This window comes from Nelumbo nucifera, chromosome 2 (assembly GCF_055504915.1).
Source record: "Nelumbo nucifera cultivar China Antique chromosome 2, China Antique-T2T, whole genome shotgun sequence".
NCBI classification, from domain to species: Eukaryota; Viridiplantae; Streptophyta; class Magnoliopsida; order Proteales; family Nelumbonaceae; genus Nelumbo; species Nelumbo nucifera.
In genome coordinates this window covers 49,846,183-49,865,775 of record NC_142650.1, presented here as the reverse complement: position 1 = coordinate 49,865,775, position 19,593 = coordinate 49,846,183, and the positions used below count along the sequence as shown (strand labels likewise).

General features: G+C 43.7%; 3 protein-coding genes across 5 annotated transcripts; 2 read left to right on the top strand and 1 right to left on the bottom strand.

The window, feature by feature from the left end:
* Positions 1-1,001: 1,001 nt before the first annotated feature.
* On the top strand, positions 1,002-14,626 carry LOC104601298 (uncharacterized). Of its 3 annotated transcripts, XM_088897708.1 has the most exons (6): positions 1,004-1,331; positions 12,366-12,462; positions 12,547-12,618; positions 12,696-12,839; positions 13,035-13,154; positions 13,522-14,626. In XM_088897708.1, exons 4-6 carry the CDS (start codon positions 12,705-12,707, stop codon positions 13,663-13,665), a joined length of 399 nt encoding a protein of 132 aa, XP_088753834.1. In that variant the 5' UTR covers positions 1,004-1,331; positions 12,366-12,462; positions 12,547-12,618; positions 12,696-12,704; the 3' UTR covers positions 13,666-14,626. The 3 variants fall into 3 exon arrangements, with proteins under 3 accessions (XP_010262891.2, XP_088753834.1, XP_088753835.1); XM_010264589.2 differs by lacking the exon at positions 12,366-12,462 and having other exon boundaries at positions 1,002-1,331; XM_088897709.1 differs by lacking the exons at positions 1,004-1,331; positions 12,366-12,462 and adding an exon at positions 8,064-8,199.
* On the bottom strand, positions 1,216-6,549 carry LOC148802199 (uncharacterized). Its single transcript, XM_088897707.1, has 2 exons — positions 5,940-6,549; positions 1,216-5,868 (listed from the first exon to the last, which is right to left on the bottom strand). The coding sequence occupies exons 1-2, from the start codon at positions 6,547-6,549 to the stop codon at positions 5,456-5,458; spliced, it is 1,023 nt and encodes a 340-aa protein (XP_088753833.1). The 3' UTR covers positions 1,216-5,455.
* A 1,437-nt stretch (positions 14,627-16,063) lies between the features above and the next one.
* Positions 16,064-16,989, top strand: LOC104601062 (uncharacterized). The gene is made up of 2 exons (XM_010264254.3): positions 16,064-16,389; positions 16,680-16,989. The coding sequence occupies exons 1-2, from the start codon at positions 16,091-16,093 to the stop codon at positions 16,816-16,818; spliced, it is 438 nt and encodes a 145-aa protein (XP_010262556.1). The 5' UTR covers positions 16,064-16,090; the 3' UTR covers positions 16,819-16,989.
* The last annotated feature ends 2,604 nt before the right edge of the window (positions 16,990-19,593 follow it).

Here is a 19,593-nt window from a genome sequence, read left to right as displayed (position 1 = left end):
GTGGACCTTACAATGAAGAAGCATGGATGAAAAACTTGGAAAGGTGTTTTGACATTTAGTTGGGGTTTGAGATGTATGCGGCAGACAGGTTGGGGATGTTGATAGTGCTTAAATATGTATGGGGAATAAAGTAGATCCCCCACTCCCCTTGGTTTCAATTAAACATATTTTGGAAACTGTTGTATGCTTCAAAAAGGATATTGTGGAAGCAATAGAGGTGTTTCTTGGAGGATATGGTGCACGTGCAGCCTCTCTGGAAATGTATTGACAAATGTGATGGCTGTTCCCTCTTCTAATAATGTTTGGAATTTTCTTTCTACCATTCATTGATCAAACGGTGAATGACAATACCATTTCAGTGCCATATTGTGTAATCTTTAATGTTTTACCTACTTGTGGCAAAAAAACTAATTGAAACCCCTGGGTATCATCTTTCATTAATTTCCACCATACTGAGTTGAAGTGAAAAAAATTATAACTTGTAGGTGTTTGAACTTTGAGGAAATTAATCTTAAAGCTGTATATGTATAGGATGTCTATAAGACCAGTATTAATGCTACTGCTACATGGAATTGAGTTTTGAGCAATAACAAGTAAGGGTAGCCTAAGGGAGGATGTTAAGATGGATGGATTTGTGGTATGAATAGGAAGGACAGAATTAGAGACAAGCCTATCTAGGACTTAGGAGTAGCCTTAAATAGGTAACAAGATGAGGATGAGAGAAAGTCATCTAAGATGGATTGTTCATGTGCATCCAATGACTGCATCAATGAGATGGAGAGACTTGTTAGTGTATCCATCCACCCATGCCAAGACATATACAAACCGTAACCATATTCAACCAGCTCTTTCATGCTTGGCTATAAAGCAAAAAGCGTACTATTCTTTTCTCAGGGAAAAGCAAATGCAAGCAATTGAGGCATGTAAACCTGTTCGGTTCGGTTCGGCATCGTTCATCGTTCCGCGGGAGTGTTCCTCGCGTTCCCGACATTCCCGTTCGAACTTCCAACACCTTTATAGCCTTAGCCTTGCATCGGAAGAAACATATTCCCAATGCAAAACTACGATGGTTGTTCGAACGAGCATTGCACTGACTGAATCCTCATTATTAAGTAACGAACACATGTATAAGTTTCCCACGTGTTGAGTGGAGTTACAATGGTAATTTCGCAACTTTTTAGCTTAAGTGGGGTTCTTCTTCTTCTTCCTACCGCCGACGCCCTCTCCTCTCAAGCCTTTGCAGAGCTTCCACCAGGCTGCAATCATTCGATTGGTCGCGTTTCTCAGCTGGTTTTCTTGCAACCAATCTTAATCTTCTTTCCGCCACACAGGTCAGAGCCTTCACTCCTTGCTTAGTTCGTTTCTCAGTGCTTTTTACCCTTGTTTATTTTTTATTTTCATTATCTCTGTTCGACATGCAACTTGCTTGCTTATCGTAAAAATGTATTAGGTTTGATTTTTGAACTTCCTCTCCATATTAACGAAAAAATGTATTGATTTATGCCATTGAATTGATCTGGCTTATTCAAGTTGTTTTATCGGATCGAACCACTGGTCTTAGCCATTCAAATGAACTAATCTTAAGATTAGCAACATATCCAAACGCTGTTTCTTTAGAATAGAAACTTTATCCTAAGGAATAAATTTCCAAACACTAGTGTTGATGGAGGGTGATTTAGCCCAACCTTGTAGCTCAGGTACACGTGGGTGTGACCTTGCTCAAACATTGACTCAGCATGACAGCGCCAACGGACGTGAGCACAACTCAGAGGGAAAGTCCCGTCGAGTTCAGCACGGCAACTCGGCGGGTAAACTACTCGCCGAAAGCCACCTTGCCCGCATCTTCTCCCCGGGGTTAAGGCACTTCGGGGGGTCCCAAGTTCGGGGCTCCCTGACCCCTTTTGACACCTGAGCTCCTCCCAATGGACCTCGGGCCACTCCTAAGCAAGAACGCACCGATTCTTCTCCGGACGCCGCGAGGCACAAAGACCTCGGGTCGGCTAGCTCGGCATAACCGACTACAAGCAGCCCGTCACCCAAAGGACAACCCAGCTCAGGGTAATTCGTAGGAGAACAGTTCGGTATACCATAGGAGGGCTTCCTGCCCGACTGCCGTACCCGACAAACCTATGGACAGCAGGCATGTCCCCCTCGCCGCGCCTGCCACCCTTAGAAAGGCGTCCCACACCTAACAGACACGTACCCTGCACGACGGCCCCGCGCGTGCCACCTCAGCCATGCCTGTAACGGCTGTGGCAGACTGACAGTGGCGGTTATACCTGCCCTGTCAGAGGTCAGAGGGCCTGAAGCAACGGAATTCAGTTATAAGGGGCTTATTCTCAAGGAACAAGGTATCTTGAATCACTAGTGCAACCTACATTCTTAGCTTTCGTTTTCCTTCAGCTTCTTGCACACAATACTAACTTAAGCATCGAAGCGTTCTCGCCGGGAAACCCCCCGGGAGTTCTTCCTCTTTCCTCTAGTTTCAGGTACCTCTCAGGAGCCACGCGAGCGCCAGGTAGGAGTGACCGGATTGTGCTCAGGGGGGCAGATGAGGTCGCTCCCGTCGTTCAAGCAGAGCCGAGCTGGATTGATCCGCTCGCGAGCTTCTTGTTACATGGGACCCTCCCTGCAGACCGCAATGCAGCTAGAAGGGTACAACACCAGGCAACCAAATATGTCATGATAGACGAACAACTATACCGGAGATCTTACACGCTCCCCTACTTGCGTTGCTTGCGACCTACCGACGCCAAGCTCGTACTCCGCGACACCCATGAGGGTCTGTGGGGTGGGCACTTGGGGGGCAGGGCCCTCGCCCAAAAGGCACTCCGACAAGGGTATTATTGGCCAACAATGAAGGCAGACGCTATTGAGCTCGTCAGAAAATGTGACAAATGCCAGAGACATGCCAATATTCACCACCAACCCGTTGCCGACTTCAAGTATCTCACCAGCCCGTGGCCCTTTGCGCAGTGGGGCATCGATCTACTCGGGCCATTCCCGCTAGCAACGGGTGGAAGGAAGTTCTTAGTAGTGGCAGTGGACTATTTTACCAAGTGGGTAGAAGCCGAACCCCTCGTGACGATCACAGCCCGAAATGTCCAAAACTTCTTTTGGAAGAACATCGTGTGCCGCTTCGGATTACCTCGGGTATTGATCTCCGACAACGACAAGCAGTTCGAGGACATCAAGTTTCAAGACTGGTGCCGGGACATGGGGATCCAACAGAATTTTACTTCAGCCACGCACCCTTAAGCAAATAGTCAGGCAGAAGTCACGAACAGAGCCATCATCCGCGGACTAAAGGCACGGCTGTCCTATGGGCCTACCGGACCATGGAGAAGACCGCCACGGGAGAAACACTCTTCAATCTCACCTATGGCACCGAAGTAGTGATCCTCGCAGAGATTGAAGTACCTACGTTGCGGCTAGAAGCATACAATGATCAGACAAACGAAGATGAGCTACGTACCAACCTCGATCTACTCGACGAAGTAAGGGACCTCGCGTACATTAGGACCGCAGCCTACCAGCAGAGAGTAGCTCGGTACTATAACGCCAGGGTCAAGAAGCGGAACCTCCGCGTTGGTGACCTGATCCTTCGTAAAGTTATGGTACCTGAGCCCGGCACTGGCAAGCTCGGGTCCAACTGGGAAGGTCCTTACCGAGTGAAACGAGTGCTCGGGGAAGGAACATACGAGCTCGAGACCCTCGAAGGGAAACAAGTACCTCGAGCATTGAATATTGTCAACCTAAGGCAATATTATCTGTAAGAATCGAGTAGGCCACGAGCCACTCCCTAAGCTTAAGGGCCAGAATACCGAGCTAACATGACCTCGGCACAACAGGACCCAGCCACCTCTATGGCATGAGCAGACCCCGAGAGTGGGCCATGAGCCAACTCCTCCAGCCTAAGGGCTAAAACGCCGAGCTAATGAAAAGACCTCATCAGCATGAACTAAGTACTTACAACGCCCAAGGTGCAAGCGGTTTGGGCACGAACCTTGTAACGAATAGCCCGCACTGGCATGCAACGAGTCGAACCCGTTAAGGACAGCCGATGTCAACTTAGCTCAAGTACAAACAGGTCGGCATGTACCCTACTTTGTCACTCACTTCGGGTACACAACTCTAATAGCTCGGGTGTTAAGATCGCCTTAGCAAAAATAAAGAGTGCGTAAGAAAAGGCCAAGTGCCACTCCAGCATGGGGAAATTCAGGAACGGACTACGAATCCCTCCCAAAGCCTAACGGCCACAAAACGCCAAACTGACAAAACCTGGTTATCTCTAACCCTTAAGGGAAAGACAGCTCGGGTATGAACCCTACGGCGTCTACACCCCTGCTGCTCTAACACAGCTCGGGTAACCTATACATTAAATTGACCAGCTCAGTGTCCACTCACACTTAGAAGTGTTTTTGCACTAAGAGATACTCGAAAGAAACTATGTTTCATTAAAAGGAGAGTTCAGGTACAAGAATTTTTACCCGAGCTCAAAGGCTCAGGATAAGTACATTCACAGTTCAGAAAGGAAAAAGACTAAGTTACAAGAGCAAACTACTTCGGGGGCTCGCCGCCTCTATTAGGGACCCCCTCGGGGACAGTGTCTGGACCGGCACCCTCTGCTCCATCTTCGGGACCTTCATCCTCGGAATCGGGGTCATCTTTTGACGACGCACGATGTCGTCAGTAATCCGCGAAGTAGTAATGGCGCTTGTGTCCAGCTCGGGGTAGAGGTGCCTGATCAGCCACCGACTGAGCTTGAAGCCCTTACGGTAGGCCTCCATCATCACATCGTCGAATTTCGAAGAGTTGACGTAGTCAATGACGGCCTGGGTCTTGGCCTCCTCGAGAGCACCCTCGAAGATTGCAATCTTCTCCTTTATGTCCTCCTGGAGGTACCCCACTTCATGCTTCAGTTTCCCCTTCGCCTCCTTGAGGTCTTGTACCTCGAGCCTCAGAGCATCCCGCTCGGCTTTGAGGCTGCTCACCTCAAGCCCTAAGGCCTCCTGACCGACCTTGAGACCGTTCACTTCGGCCCTCAACTTGTCTTTATCTCGAGCCAGCTCCCCCTTCTCTGACATTAACACCTCGATAAAACTCTTTTGAGCCGAGGCGTCACTCTCCAAGCGGTGAACCTGACAACGAGCTGCCCTCAACTCAGTATGGGCTGCGCGAGACGATTTCTTAGCCTCCAGAGCCCGCCTCAGATGTCGATCTGATTGGAGGGTCAAGGCGCGAATGGCGGAGTTCACCTACAAAAAGGAGAACCGGTTAAGAGGGAGACCACCAAAAAAAAAAAGGAAAAAAGAAAAAGAAAAAGAAAAAAAGGAGGGGGACTCACCACCATAGTATGAGTGGCGGCTCGGGCGCCGAGCTGACCAGGAGTGAGTTCGACCCACTCGCTGACCTCCCCCGAGTATGCAGCCAACTTACTCTTCTTCAGGCTACACTAGGGGTTCAGGACGGTTTGGCTCCCCTGACCCCCCGAGCTGGAAGCCGTCATCTCCACATCGTTATTAGAGCTCTCGGAGACCTCGGCAGCAGCTTCGACAGGATGAGCCCCGGCAGCAGCAGCGTTGGCCTCGGCAACGCTTTCTCTGGCAAGTCTGGTGGGATTGGCAGAGGGCTTGGCGGGCTTAACGGCAGGTTTCGCCATCACCTCAGGCCCCTTAGGCACAACCCCCTCTTCCAAGTCAATGACGGGCGCGACTGCCACCTCGGGCCCCGAGGCAGAAGTCTGCGGAAGTCGAGGCTCGGCTGAAGCTTGCGGGGACCCAACGCGCGCCTTTTTTGCCACGCATTTCTTCCTCTTCATCTGGTGGAAGAGCTTTTGGTTGTCTATTTTCTCCGCCTCCATGGGACCTGCGGTGAAACACGACATCAGTAACCCGAAGCAAATATAAGAGCGGAAAGCCAAAGTGGGGAAAACCTACCCGGACTCAAGCCCGCTCGGACGAGCTTCTCCTCAGAAGTGAAGTCTTTATAATGCAACCCGAGCTGAGCCAGTGACTGGAGCTCCTTCTTGGTCTTCCCGTCCAGGATGACACCAGGGTCTTGAACGGCTATCCTCCAATCGGTGGGGAAGGGCCACCCCGTACTGCTCCGGACTACGAAGTAGTCTCGCTTCCAAGTTGGGACTTTGCTCGGGAGCTTGTGCATGAGTTTGAAACCCGAGCGGGGGGACAGGTAGTAGGACCGCCTATGCCTGGGGAGAGCGCCCGAAGCGCTCTTCTTTATAGCCAAAATTGTACTGAGAACATCTAAATCTATGGAGAGGGAACGGTCAAAGCAAAGAGAAATGGACCCCACCACATTCTGTATGGAGTTCGGGTGGAGTTGGTCCAGGGTGATGTTGAAGTGTACCAACACCTCAACGATCAAAGGGTGAAGTGGAAGTCTGAGTCCGACTATCAGCTGCTCCCTGAAGATCACGATCTCGTTGGGACCGTGCTCCCATGGGAAGTTACCTGTGGGAAGACTATATGAGTACTCGTTAGGGAGGCGGAACCTCTGTATGAGGTCCTGAAGCCTCTCTGAGGTCATTATGGAAGGCCCGAACTGATCTGGTTCCCGACCTCAGTGGGAGGTGGATGCCAGATGACCCGAAGCCACTCGTACTTCGGACGGTTGGGCAGCAGAGGAGACACCCCAAGCCGAAGTACCTACCTTGGGCTCGTCGATGAGACTGTCTACACTAGACGACATACCGCACTAAGAGAAAGAAACAAACTAGAAGGGAAAAGGAAGCTCGGGAGGACTCACCAAAGAAACGCAACCGGACTGGAAGAACAGAACGAACTGGAGGACCCGAGCTAAGAAACCCCTAGCGCGAGCTCAAATGCTAACGACGAAAGCTTTGTGGTGAAGAAAATGGCCAAAGGACCCCCTATTTATAGTCGTGACCGCGGGTTCTTCGAGGCGAAAACGATTTAGCGCGTTTTTGACGTCCGCGAAGTCCAAGTCGCGTGTAATCTGGACGCGACTCGAATCTTTTTTCGGTCAAGCCGGGTGCTAGACCGGTACAGCTGGACGGAACGCGTGACAACGTAGCATAAATACCGACGCCAAATCCACCCGGCGCTTCGTGACCTCTCTGCGCTGGGTCACCGCCGCTAGCGCATGGAGTGGGGGGCAATTGATGGAGGGTGATTTGGCCCGACCTCGTAGCTCAGGTACACGTGGGTGTGACCTTGCTCAAACAGTGACTCAGCATGACAGCGCAACGGACGTGAGCACAACTCGGAGGGAAAGTCCCGCCGAGTTCAGCACGGCAACTCGGCAGGTAAACTACTCGCCGAAAGCCGCCTTGCCCGCACCTCCTCCCCGGGGTTAAGGCACTTCGGGGGGTCTCAAGTTCGGGGCTCCCTGACCCCTTTTGAGACCCGAGCTCCTCCCAATGGACCTCGGGCCACTCCTAAGCAAGAACGCACCGATTCTTCTCCGGACGCCCCGAGGCACAAAGACCTCGGGTCGGCTAGCTCGGCATAACCAGCTACAGGCAGCCCGTCACCCAAAGGACAGCCTAGCTTAGGGTAATTCGCAGGAGAACAGTTCGGTATACCATAGGAGGGCTTCCTGCCCGACCGCCGTACCCGACAAACCTGTGGACAGCAGGCATGTCCCCCTCGCCGCGCCTGCCACCCTTAGAAAGGCGTCCCACACCTGACAGACACGTACCCTGCACGACGGCCCCGCGGGTGCCACCTCAGCCCTGCCTGTAACGGCTGTGGCAGACTGACAGTGGTGGTTATACCTGCCCTGTCAGAGGTCAGAGGGCCTGAAGCAACGGAATTCAGTTATAAGGAGTTTATTCTCAAGGAACAAGGTATCTTGAATCACTAGCGCAACCTGCACTCTTAGCTTTCGTTTTCCTTCAGCTTCTTGCACACAATACTAACTTAAGCATCGGAGCGTTCCCACCGGGAAACCCCCCGGGAGTTCTTCCTCTTTCCTCTAGTTTCAGGTACGTCTCAGGAGCCACGCGAGCGCCAATTAGGAGTGACCGGATTGTGCTACATCAAGTGTTATTCTCCAGGAACCAGAAATTCCATTCCTATTCTGGAACAGGAATTTCTCCAAGAACAGGAACAGGCAGGAACAATGCCAAACGGGGCCTAAATTGCCTCCAGTTCATGCAACCAATCCTAAATTGCATCCTGTTGAGATTCTTCCACTATTACCTGTTTTTGATCGGTAAGAGTCTACACCACCTGATTTTGATTGACATGGATCACATTCTTACATGTGTATACCCTTACTTTTGGTTTTACTTAACTGGTTTCTGAATCATAATCAATTATCCTCAAAAATTGGGTCCATGGATATCGAGATATATTTTAAGTATATTAGAAAAGTTGAATCTTCCTTTTAGTTTTGTAAGGGTTTACACAATGATGAACTGGGATCTAGTCTCCAGGGATGGCCCAAGCATTTTTCTGAACTTGTGTCCTCGAAGAATCTTTTTTTAGAAAAGATATAGGTAATTTAGAGGATGTTTGGTGCCGTGGTGTTTGTTTTCCATTGCATTGAAAGAAATTGCCATGCTAGCATTTTTGCATAAATGGGTAAAAATTATTTTTGATTATTTCTGTTTATGTAGAAACACCATACTCTAGATTTTTGTGAAGAGGGATGATTGAAGAATAATCAAATTGATATTCTACAATCAGCAGGCTGTTGAAGAAATGCCACTTATGAGGTGGCACATTGGGAAATGAGAATTCAGTTTACTTCTCTGGTTTGTTTTATTGACTTTACATCATTCTTTTTTTCTAATCTTGGCAAAAGGGGCTGAGAGGATTCAAATGTTTTGGGCTCAGTTATAATGCTTTTGGATTGGAGATAAGTTTTTTTAATCTCCTTTTGCTTTCTTTACACTTTGTAATTCTTTTTTATTATTTGGGTAAAATAAAAGAACCTCCCCTGAAGTTTCTGGCAATCATAAAAACCTCCCCTCTAGTTTTATTTTAACAAATACCTCCCCTGAACTTTTGAGAAACTTGACAAAAACCTCCCTTCCGTCACCTTTCCAGACGGAAAACGTTAGACTGATGTAGCAATTTCTTCCAAATACACATTCTACCCTTTTATAAATTATTTTACATGCAAAATTACTGGGTAACCATGTTTTAATTCGACAAAAACATTAGAAGATGATTGTTAAAAGGAGATTTTTGTCAAGTAAAAAATGGGGTTATTTCAGTAATTTTGTATGCAAAATAATTTATAAAAGGGTATTTAGAAGAAATTGGTGCATCAATCTAATGTTTTCCGTCTAAGAAAGTGACATAAGGGAGGTTTTTTGTCAAATTTCTCAAAAGTTAACGGGAGGTATTTGTTAAAATTAAACTAGAGGGGAGGTTTTTATGATTGTCAGAAACTTTAGGGGAGATTTTTGTATTTTACCCTTATTATTTTGATGGATTTACAGTTGCTGATAAAAAACAATTTATTTTCATAAAAATAGCATTTTAAATACCTAGTTAGCATATACTTCTATGAAATACATTTTTTTATGTGTTCAAGGAAACATTTGAAGCATAGTTGGGCATTGTGTTCCTGATTATGCCACAAATGCAACAGTAAATATATTTCATGCTACCATACACTATCTTAATGGAATAGATAAAGATCTGAATCATATACCTTAGTCATAGTTGTCAAGGTGATGCCTAGGCAACAAGGCACCCTTTGAGGCTCGCCTCGCCTAATCGCCAAGCAGTTTTGTACTATGTATTATAAAACACTTTTTTATTTTTTATTTTTTTACACTATAATTATAAAATAGGCACTATTAAACTAAAATATTCATTGTGTGTTTGTATATTAATTTCTTTTTATTAATTTTCTTATTTGTTAGGGTTTAATCAATATAAACATTGCTAAATGCTGTATTGAACCCCCAAAGACTTTAAAGCCTGAACCAATGAGTAAGGAAGAACTTAAAATTTTGTCTAATCAACACATTTTCTACTACTAGCGACGCCTAGGTGCCTTGAAAAATATGACCTTAATGGAACTATGGAAGTGTTTGATCAAATAAAGTTATGTGTGTAATAAGTGGTGTACCAGATATTCTTTGGGGGAGTTTCAGGGTGGTCCTTTCAAACACACAACTGATTGAAAGCTTCTATCTAGAAGTAGAGTGGTTAATGGAATACAAGTAACTTCAGCAAGAAGCCCTATCTGTAGTTTCTTCTGATCAGTAATTGTGATCAGATTTTAATAATCAAAGGAAAATTTTCAATTTTCCAAAGCTTTTGAATAGAAGGGACTGGATATAGATACACAGCCTAAGGCTGCTTTAGTAATTCTTTTAAAATGGAATACAACAACTACATATTCAATCCAGAGCCAGTTATCTCCATTCTACTTCTTTTACCACTCCTTCCATTGCTAAGGAGTTGGAAAGCCAATTGTCGGACATTGAGGTCCACGTGAATGAGCAGTTCAAAGTAAATGCTTATCTGGCTGTGAGGATAACCAAATGATTGCACACCTGACAGTCACCATCAATGTTAAAGTTTGTCCATGCAGCTGAACAAGCTAAATTCAACTCGTAAAGTAGTACAATAAGCTCTGCCCTTCACCTAGGGCTGTGAAGATCATCAAAACACTACCATTCTGATCTCTGAAAACTTACCTATTGCCAAATGGTCCTGAGTTACCAAGAAAACAGCCATCAAAGTTCATTTTGATTTGACCATGTTCAGGTGCCATCCATGATTGAATTACATTTCTCTAATAAAAACCAGCACTGGTTGAATAGGAGGGGTAATAAGGGATGAAAATGGAGTAATATTGGGCTTGTATTCAGGGCCACTTGGGGAAGAGGACTCAACAAATTGAAGGCGGTGGTTTTTGGGGTTCAAAAATCTGGGGAATTAGGGGTGAGGAAGTTGATAGTTGAAGGAGATTCAAAATTAATCTTAAGCTGGCAGAAACAAAGTGAAAAGACCCCATGGTTCTTCAGGAATGAAATCAAAAAGTTTATGGGACTTTCAATGGATATGCAGTTGGTTTTTCAATAGATCCCAAGGTCAGCCAGCAGTCTAGCAGATTACTTAGCAAAGCAAGGGTTTAACAGAGAGCTGTGTTTTTGGGCTAAGTTGTAAAGTTAAAAGGATAAATCATTTTCTGTTCTTGTTGCTTTTTTGTTAAGTTTGTTTAGGGGGTATCTGAGGCTACCTAAAAGTTCTAAATTCCTCTCTTAATTAATAATTTTTTTTTTCTGTTGCAGATTGAAAAAACAAAAAAAACAAAAAAAAACCCAGCACTGATGTGCAACCCCCTAGTAAAAAGTGCATTAGAGATTCCCTTGTATCCATCATTTCATACATTGTCAAATGCATTCAACCACTCCAACCATGATCAGGACAATGGTGGACTCATCTCTAGCTTCTTGCTTTTGAAGATTCTAGCATTTATCTCACACCAAATGCTCCACATTACTGCAGCATGTGTACAATATGAAATTATCTTACCTATTGGTATTGAGAGGGAAAAAGGTTCAAGAATTCTTACAGCACCAAATAAAGGGAGAAAGTGATTTCATACCATTGCAGTAGAAGGGCAGGAGAGAAAGATTGTTGACATCTTCACCACTCAAATAAAGGATGCACCTGAGGATATAGGCTGTGGTTGTTTCTACATGCATTAGAACATCTCTTCAATGTTGATTATCTTGGTGTGGGTTCCTAGAAAAAATCTTTGATTTCTAGAGGAGTAGGACCAACCCAAAGAGCTTTGGTTGGTAAAGGTTGGTAGTGAGGGGGTGATTTATCAAAGATTTTATAAGAAGATGCGGGCAAGAAGACATTTTGAAACAAATTAAGAAGATTTTTATCATCCTCATCTTCAAAGTCTCTCAAACCTCTTACCTATCAAAAAAACAGAAAAAAAAAAAACAGAAAAAGTCTCTCAAACCTCTTCTGAAACCTAAGCCAGAAGAGATATCCTCTGAAAATAAAACAAAGTTTAAATTTTAGGCTGTGTTTGGTTTGAAAGAAAAGGTAGGAAAACCTGTATTAAAGTTGGCCTTTTCTTTGTAAAGGAATTGTAGAGCCTTTGGAACTTGAGAAACAAAGGACTCTCTCTACCAGATGTCCTCTCAAAACCTAACCCTTTGACCTGAAACTGGGTCACATCTGGTGTGTGTCAAGAGAGAGATATGGAGTCACTACGACTTTCTGAAAGCAACATGGTATGGCTCTGTAGGAATCTCCACAGTCATTTTTGAAGCAATGAAGTATTTTCATCTATAATTATACCAATTTCAAAGCCCTTATGTGTAGGTCGTATTGTTCTTGTTGTTGTCAGTTTATTTTTTTTGAATGTTTCAACACTGCCAAATGTTGCAGGATATCCTGAACCATGCTAGTCTGCTTGAAATGACATTGTTACTGCAACTTGACTGAGAATTTAGCTGATGTGCATTTCATATTCATCCACTGGGATGTAAGAATTTTCTTTTTCCCCTTCGCTTCTTGCATCTACTTCATTTAAAATTGAAACTTGAATTTTTCCTTTCATGACACACAGGTACTTGGTGGTGATGCAGATGGCCCAATAAAATACCTTGTTATATTTGATGAAAAAGCAGCACGCTACTTGGTAATAAACAAAATGTCATTAATTGTTTTAAATGGGAGATCATAATGGCTTTGGCTCATAATCTCACAATGATGCAGTCTCTTCCCATGAAGCTTGTTTTATGGAAGAAGAGGGCAAAAGAAGGAAGGTCCAGTGATGAGGTTGAACATTATCCCATACCTTCAAGAGTGACTGTAAGGTGCAGACCAGAAGTTGCTGCAATTGAACTGCAGGAAGCAGGGGTAATCTCTAGAAACCATTTAATCAGTAATGCCCTATTATCATTATGTAATATTTTCTTCTGATAGTTTTCCCTTTTAGTATGGTCTCTTGAGGTTCATATGATCCTATCTTATCTTTGACTATGTGTGAGAGAGTGGATAGGCACATGGTGATGGAAAAATCTCAATATCTCATTATGAGTTTGGAATATGTAGGATCTTGCTAGACCCAGCGAGACCCCTATGGCTATGGGGGACTCACAGGATTACTCCTTGCGCAACAAAAGGTCTCGCTCTTGCATGAAATCGTTCTCGCTCCTAAAAGACCCACATGATGTGAGTCCCTGATTAAGATGCTTTGGGGGTGGTTGCTATCTCTGGACATGTTTCTCTACCAGGATGGCTCCCAAGGATGTGTGAGATTGGTAGAGTGGCCCCCCAGAGACATGCGTCCCTTGCTGAGGAAAGCATGGGATTTGTTCCCCACTTGATCACAAGTAGTGAATGTTCTAGAACAATCTCAACCGTGCATGGTTGCATGGCGAGCTTCCTCTATATATATAAAGGACTTAAGCTCCTGCTGGGGGACTTTCAGACTTCATATCTTCGGGGGTTGGGGGGAAGCCATTCCATTCACCCTTGAACTCCTACTTTCAGAACTCCAGGACTAACCTTATCCCATTGGCTTACACTATGTATTCAGGATTATGAGAATTCCAAGGGAAATGTTTCAAGTTCAAAGAGAGGAACGTCAACCATTGAAGATGGCCTTGTAAGGCAGCATAAGCTTTCTCAGCTGCAAGATATGGATCACTCTAGTGGGGCAGAAGATGACATTTCTGAATGATTGCTGGTGAAGTAACAATGTATCCCCACTTTTTTATGCTCTTCATCCACAAAATATGTATTTTATTAGTTAGTGTATTATATGCATTTTATTTAAGTGTATGCATGACATAGATTTTACTTTTTCTGATAGTAATAACAATTTTTTGTTTGGTCCATTCCTGTCGAGTTTAATAAAAATTCTGCTATTATTTTTCTATTTGTGGTTTCATTAATTGAACATAGAAATAGACAGAAAAGATCTTGATTTTGGCATTTAAGTGCATCCCTAGCACAAAAACTTCTCTGTGGTGAAGATTATTGTGCCTCTGTTCCGTCCCCTCTTCCTTCTAGCATACATCATCTGCAGTTTAAACTTGATCTTAGTTCCTTTGTCACATTATACTTTGAAGAAAAAGCTGATTGATAGATTTGTTTTCCTTTGTATTTGTCATGCATAGAGAGAAAACCAGGCCTACTTTTTTGTTGCAGGACATGACAAGTATTAATCCTCTTGATAACCAGATAAAACTATGTGAGATGGTTCTAAATCTTTGTTAGTTGATGTAAATATTGATAAAGTCACGACTCACAAGTTAATGACTATCAAAAAAGAACTCACAAGTTAAAGAAAATTGACTGCGAGGGGTAAGTGATTCAGCAGGAGTCACCACCATGGTCTTCTCATGCTTGGGTTGCAACTTGGAGTATAGACTCGGGTTTCAGCAAGCAATGTTACAACAAACCTCTGAATCACTGAAAGACAACCATACATCCTACCACATAAAAGGAAAAAAGAAAGCTAAGATAAATCTTTATCTTCAACATGAAAGTAGAGAAACGTAAAAAAATAAAAAAATAAAAAAATAAAAAGAGAAGGAAGAAATGTAAGATGAGTCTCAAGTCTGAAACGCAAGCCTTCGTATGTTAGATATTGAAGAATTGATTTTTGCTCATGTATCAATCTTTTGGCTAAGTACCTTGTCATTTGATCTGCTTCCAAGTGGCCGATGACTCAAAGGCCGAAGTAGAGCTACCTAGGTGCCGAGCTGCCTGTGAGGTGCTGAACTGCCTGTGAGGTGCCGAGCTGCCTAGGTGTCGAGCTGCCTGTGAGGTGCTGGGCACGAGCTGCCTGTGAGGCACCGGGTTGACCAGGTGCAGGGCTGCCTATGAGGTGCCGAGCTAACCAGGTGGCGAGCTACCTGTGAGGCACCGGGCTGCCTAGGTGCCAAGCTAACCAGCTGGCGAGTTGGATTGATGAGCTTCGTTGCTCTTTAGAGACCTGCAAGGAACCAAATGTCAGAGGACCCGGGGTGGCTAACCCGACGAGGTCGCTCCGATGCTTAAGTCAGTACTCTCATAGTAGACTGCAAGCTAAAAATCACAAAGTATGAGAGCTAGAATTTTCTTACTTGCTTACTTGCCATTGGGGTTGGTGCCTTTATATAGGCATTGTTTGGCGTGGGCTTCACGCACCATATCCGAGATTTCTGCGAGGTCGTCTAAGTGGTTAGAGATTCCTGGAGGTAACCGCCATGCACGTTGACCACCCTCCGGATCGTTCGGCACATGGGCCAACTTCCAAGGATCGTGGGAGTGTTAGGATATGGTGGCCTGGCCGCCAGTTCACGCCTAGGGCAGGCCGCCAAGCCGCCAGATCGCGCTAGGCCAGGCTGCCAGGCTGCGCCTTGGCCATGTCGCTAGGTCGCGCTGGGCCAGGCCGCCAGGTGGGACACCATCAACTTGGCAAGTTGTTGCCTGAGTAGTTCCGAATGTCACCTATTTGTTCCGAGGCACCACGTGTCACAATATCATAAGAGGGCCAAATCTACCCTCATCAGATATGACTAAAGAAACAAAGGAAACACAATTAGTTGGCCATGGGCCCTCTTGAATCAAGTTGGCCGTGGTTTTGATCTTTGAGTGGAAACGATGCTGCAATTACTCAGGTGTTATTGTTAAAAGAGTTTCATACAATTTTCTTTTGGGCTGGAAATTGTTAATAGTCAAAACAGTTTAATCAGGAAGAGCTTCTCTCTCTCTTTCTAGGAGGAAACACATTTTCCAATTTCCATCACACATTTTTCACCAAACAGAATTCAAGCTTGAGAAATAGTACTTCTGTTTTAAGTATAACTGAACTGCGTCTCAATCCGAATTCCAAACACCTCACCGCCACCAGTGACTATAGCTGTATCCACGTAAGGCTCCTAATCACCATACACAGAATGAGGAACATTGGACAAGGGCCCCACACGGTTATTATCTTGTTCTATGGTGATCGCCACACGTCAACAGAATCCGGTGGCGACCCCAGCTACCTTATCCACGAAAAATCACAAGCATCTGACTTCTTGCTTACGTGGTCTTATCCAAACTCGTACTCCGGATCATCCAACAAAAGCCCAACTCCATGATCATCGTCATCACTTCCAAAGTTGCACTGAATGGCTACTACGATTCCTCTCCAAGCTCTATTCAGTCCAACCTCGTCGGTCCGACGAGTAGCTGCGTGTCGCCGATCCATATCCGGCAGCTTCCCACTGCAGCCAGCATCTCTGGGTTTAGTACTGTCGAGGGGTAAGGAGAACATATACCAGAGAAAGATTAATGAGAAGAGACGTTCGACTGTGGTGTGCGCAGTAGGGGAAGTCTCGGCTGATGCAAATACATATCTGATCGCAGGCGCGGTGGCCGTGGCACTGCTCGGAACGGCTTTTCCCATTCTCTTCTCTCGCAAGGATATGTAATTACTCTTTTCCCTGATCCCCTACAGGTTACAGACCTCAATTCAATCTCTCTCTCTCTTTCATATTATTACTACACAGGTTCAGAATCATAGGGTGGTCTCCCGTTTCTTCCATTCGAAATGGAAGAGTAATCCTGAAAATTTGACGAAGACCAACACCAAAAGATTCAACCCAACGGTTTCTAGCTAGATTGAAAACAGAACCGCCCTCTCCAAACTTATAATTTTGATTAGAGATGCTGACTAACACCATAATGCTTCATATTTCTGTGGGATTGGTGGTACAGATGTCCAGAATGCGATGGTGCAGGATTTGTGAGACAAGCAGGGGTGACGCTGCGGGCGAATGCGGCAAGGAAGGACCAGACTCAGATCGTTTGCGCTCGTTGCAATGGCCTTGGCAAGCTTGGTCAAATTGACAAATAGAATCCCAAGTCTCTCAAATTTCACACAAATCTAATAGCCATTCAAGAAGAACACCCCCCCTCCCCCCAAAAAAAAAGCACTAGAATTAGAATTAGGAGAAGCTCCTGTAAAGTTATAACAACTGTTTGTTCTTCGTTTCACGTTATTTCTGTTGAATGTTATATTATATCATACTGCGTGACCAAACAAAGGTACAAATGGGCAACTCATTGCATTCCCTTTCCATTTCGAATGGATTTGATGGGGCATGGATTCGTGACATTCGTCTACTTTACATAGGGACACGCATCGCGGAAGGTCGTCGTCAATCTCGCTGCTAGACTCCATGGCCATTGTTGTAATGAATGGCTAGAAGAAAGATTAGCAGTTATGAGTCATTAGTTTCTTACGATCAAGGAGATGAGTCCAGATGAATTCATCCCTGTAGAAAATCAGAGTGTGCTGAAATCTTACATGTGCAATTAGGAGTAACATATATTTCATACTTCCTCCTATCCCGTTTTTAATATATTAAAATTTTAAAACAAATAAAAAACAGAAGTTAAGGTTTCTTCTTCTTATTTCGTTCAAATAAAAAACAAGAGTTTAAATAGTTGAATATTACTAAGAAGAAAAAACCACGAATAAGAGTTTTGACTTCCGAGAATTGAATGCCTGAGGCTGAGATGATTCTCCAACTTTTACTTGATTACCAACTAGGATCAACAATCGAGATAAGGTATTGAATTGAACAGAAAATTAAGAGCGATGACATATGCTCTGTGTTTTGTTGATAGATCCTTGTGATGACATATGCTCTGTCTTTTGTTGATAGATCCTTGTATTTCATTGATCCCAGTTGGTGTTTGGTTTACTTAACAACATTGAGTGAGATATGAGAGAGAATTATCTCAGCCAAGCGTTTGATTATCTGAACTCTTAAGGCAATGGAAGTCCAGAGGAAAAAAAAACAATTGAAATAGAAAGCTCATTTGAGTTTCAAATCTTGTGAAAATATGTGGTTGTTGAATGATTCTCTATAGGGATGAATGTATAAGAGATCCTGTGATTCCATTTGAGATTTGGTTGATGGTTGATACTTAGCAGTAAAGTGAAAAGATATGGGAAAAAGTCGTTCTAGCCAGGCATTTGATCCACTGAACCCTTATTCTTGTTTTTCTTCTAGTATTATTCAGTTCGTTCGTTGGAGAAAGATTTGAACAAAATAGGAAGAAACACCCTTTTAACCCCTGTTTTTTATTTGTTTTAGAATTTTATAAATTTCAATATATTAAAAACAGGATGAGAGGACATTTATAACGTCTGATACTCCCATTCGCACATGTGAGATTTAAGCAGGAGAGATTGCTGATATGACACCATCTAATTTGATGTATAGGAAGCTCTAGAAGGATGGATGTACAAGAGATCCGGACTCCAAGAAGACATCTCCCCACATTCAATATATATATATATATAAGATTTCTATTACCAAAAAAATGTAGGGTTTCTCAATTCTGGGATCTAAACTGTGTAGATAAAGCTGCAAATTTGTGCAAGGTGAAACATAAAAGAATAAGAGCAGAAAATGGGAGGGAAGATATTTAATCAACAAAGCTTAGGCACAAGGATGGGCCGTGGAAATTGTGTGATAGAAATGCATTAAAATTCAGGGGATGACATAAAGAGCACAGTTTAATTACTTGTCTTAAAATGCAGCTTCCAAAGGGGGTGGTATTTATTGCTGCTCGATTCAGAAACAAAGAGAGGGAGAACTCGAAGATGACACAGCTGTGATCACATACACCCTACATACATCAAAATGTTTTTTGGAAAAAACAAACAGCAAACGTTTTCTCAAAAAAAATAAAAAAAAAACAGATTTTTGATGAGGTGCCGTTTTCTCATCGATCCCATACACCTACGTAATGATAATATGGGAGGGCATGTCTTTAACATCTGAGTGTGACATGAACCATTCCCTCATTTTGAAAAAAGAGTGAAAATTTTGCTCCGTCCTGGAAGTATGTACTTCCACTTTCTTTTGGTGGATGATTCAGCCACGCCTTTGTTTTGTTGAAATTTTTTGAACGTTAAATGAGGTGGCTTAACATCCACCGTGAAAAAGTGGAAGTATGTATTTATATAATGGGGTCAAAATAAAACTTGGATTTACATGGATCGGGTTGCTTTGGTTGTAAACTATTTGGCCAATTGAATTGACGTGTTTGGATTGATAAGTTGGCCACCTGAAACCAACCAAATTTGACTGAAAACTAACCCAAACATGAAGAGCTGTTTGAGTCGATTCTCTCATTGGATGAAAAGGCAGTCAAAGTTAAACAATGCCATGCAATATCAAAGCATCAACATACCACTGAGATCCTAAAAAGTCAATATTATTAATTAAAAACAAAATATAATCAAATTCGTGTATGTGAAAACATTCATAACATATGCATAACCAAAATTTATTATATATTTAAATATTATGCAAAACCGAAATTAATCTAAACCTATAGATGGTACAGATAATAAAAGCCAGCAAATGAACTGAAACAAAAAAAAAAACTGGCGTAAAAAAGGGTTTTTAGCTGATACGAGCTCCTTTTCGTCCCTAATATTAATAAAATAATCTTTTAAATATAATTTTTAAAAACAGGTAATTTTTTTGATTAAATATCAAAATAAGGGCAAAGAAATAGGCAAAAACAATGTTCATTGTCTCCAAACCCGTGACGAGAGCAGGGTGGCAGAGACAACCCCTCCATCTCTGACCTCCATTTTTTCTCTTTC

What these genes read in the sequence shown, in the direction of transcription:
- LOC104601062 (XM_010264254.3), top strand. Translation starts at nt 16,091, where the DNA reads ATGGCTACTACGATTCCTCTCCAAGCTCTATTCAGTCCAACCTCGTCG. An exon ending in CTCTTCTCTCGCAAGGATAT is followed by an intron (nt 16,390 to 16,679) that starts GTAATTACTCTT and finishes TTGGTGGTACAG; the next exon opens with ATGTCCAGAATGCGATGGTG.
- LOC104601298 (XM_010264589.2), top strand. Translation starts at nt 12,705, where the DNA reads ATGAAGCTTGTTTTATGGAAGAAGAGGGCAAAAGAAGGAAGGTCCAGT. An exon ending in TTGAACTGCAGGAAGCAGGG is followed by an intron (nt 12,840 to 13,034) that starts GTAATCTCTAGA and finishes TGGAATATGTAG; the next exon opens with GATCTTGCTAGACCCAGCGA. An exon ending in TCCTAAAAGACCCACATGAT is followed by an intron (nt 13,155 to 13,521) that starts GTGAGTCCCTGA and finishes CTATGTATTCAG; the next exon opens with GATTATGAGAATTCCAAGGG.
- LOC148802199 (XM_088897707.1), bottom strand. Translation starts at nt 6,549, where the DNA reads ATGACCTCAGAGAGGCTTCAGGACCTCATACAGAGGTTCCGCCTCCCT. An exon ending in CCGAGCGGGCTTGAGTCCGG is followed by an intron (nt 5,869 to 5,939) that starts GTAGGTTTTCCC and finishes GTTTCACCGCAG; the next exon opens with GTCCCATGGAGGCGGAGAAA.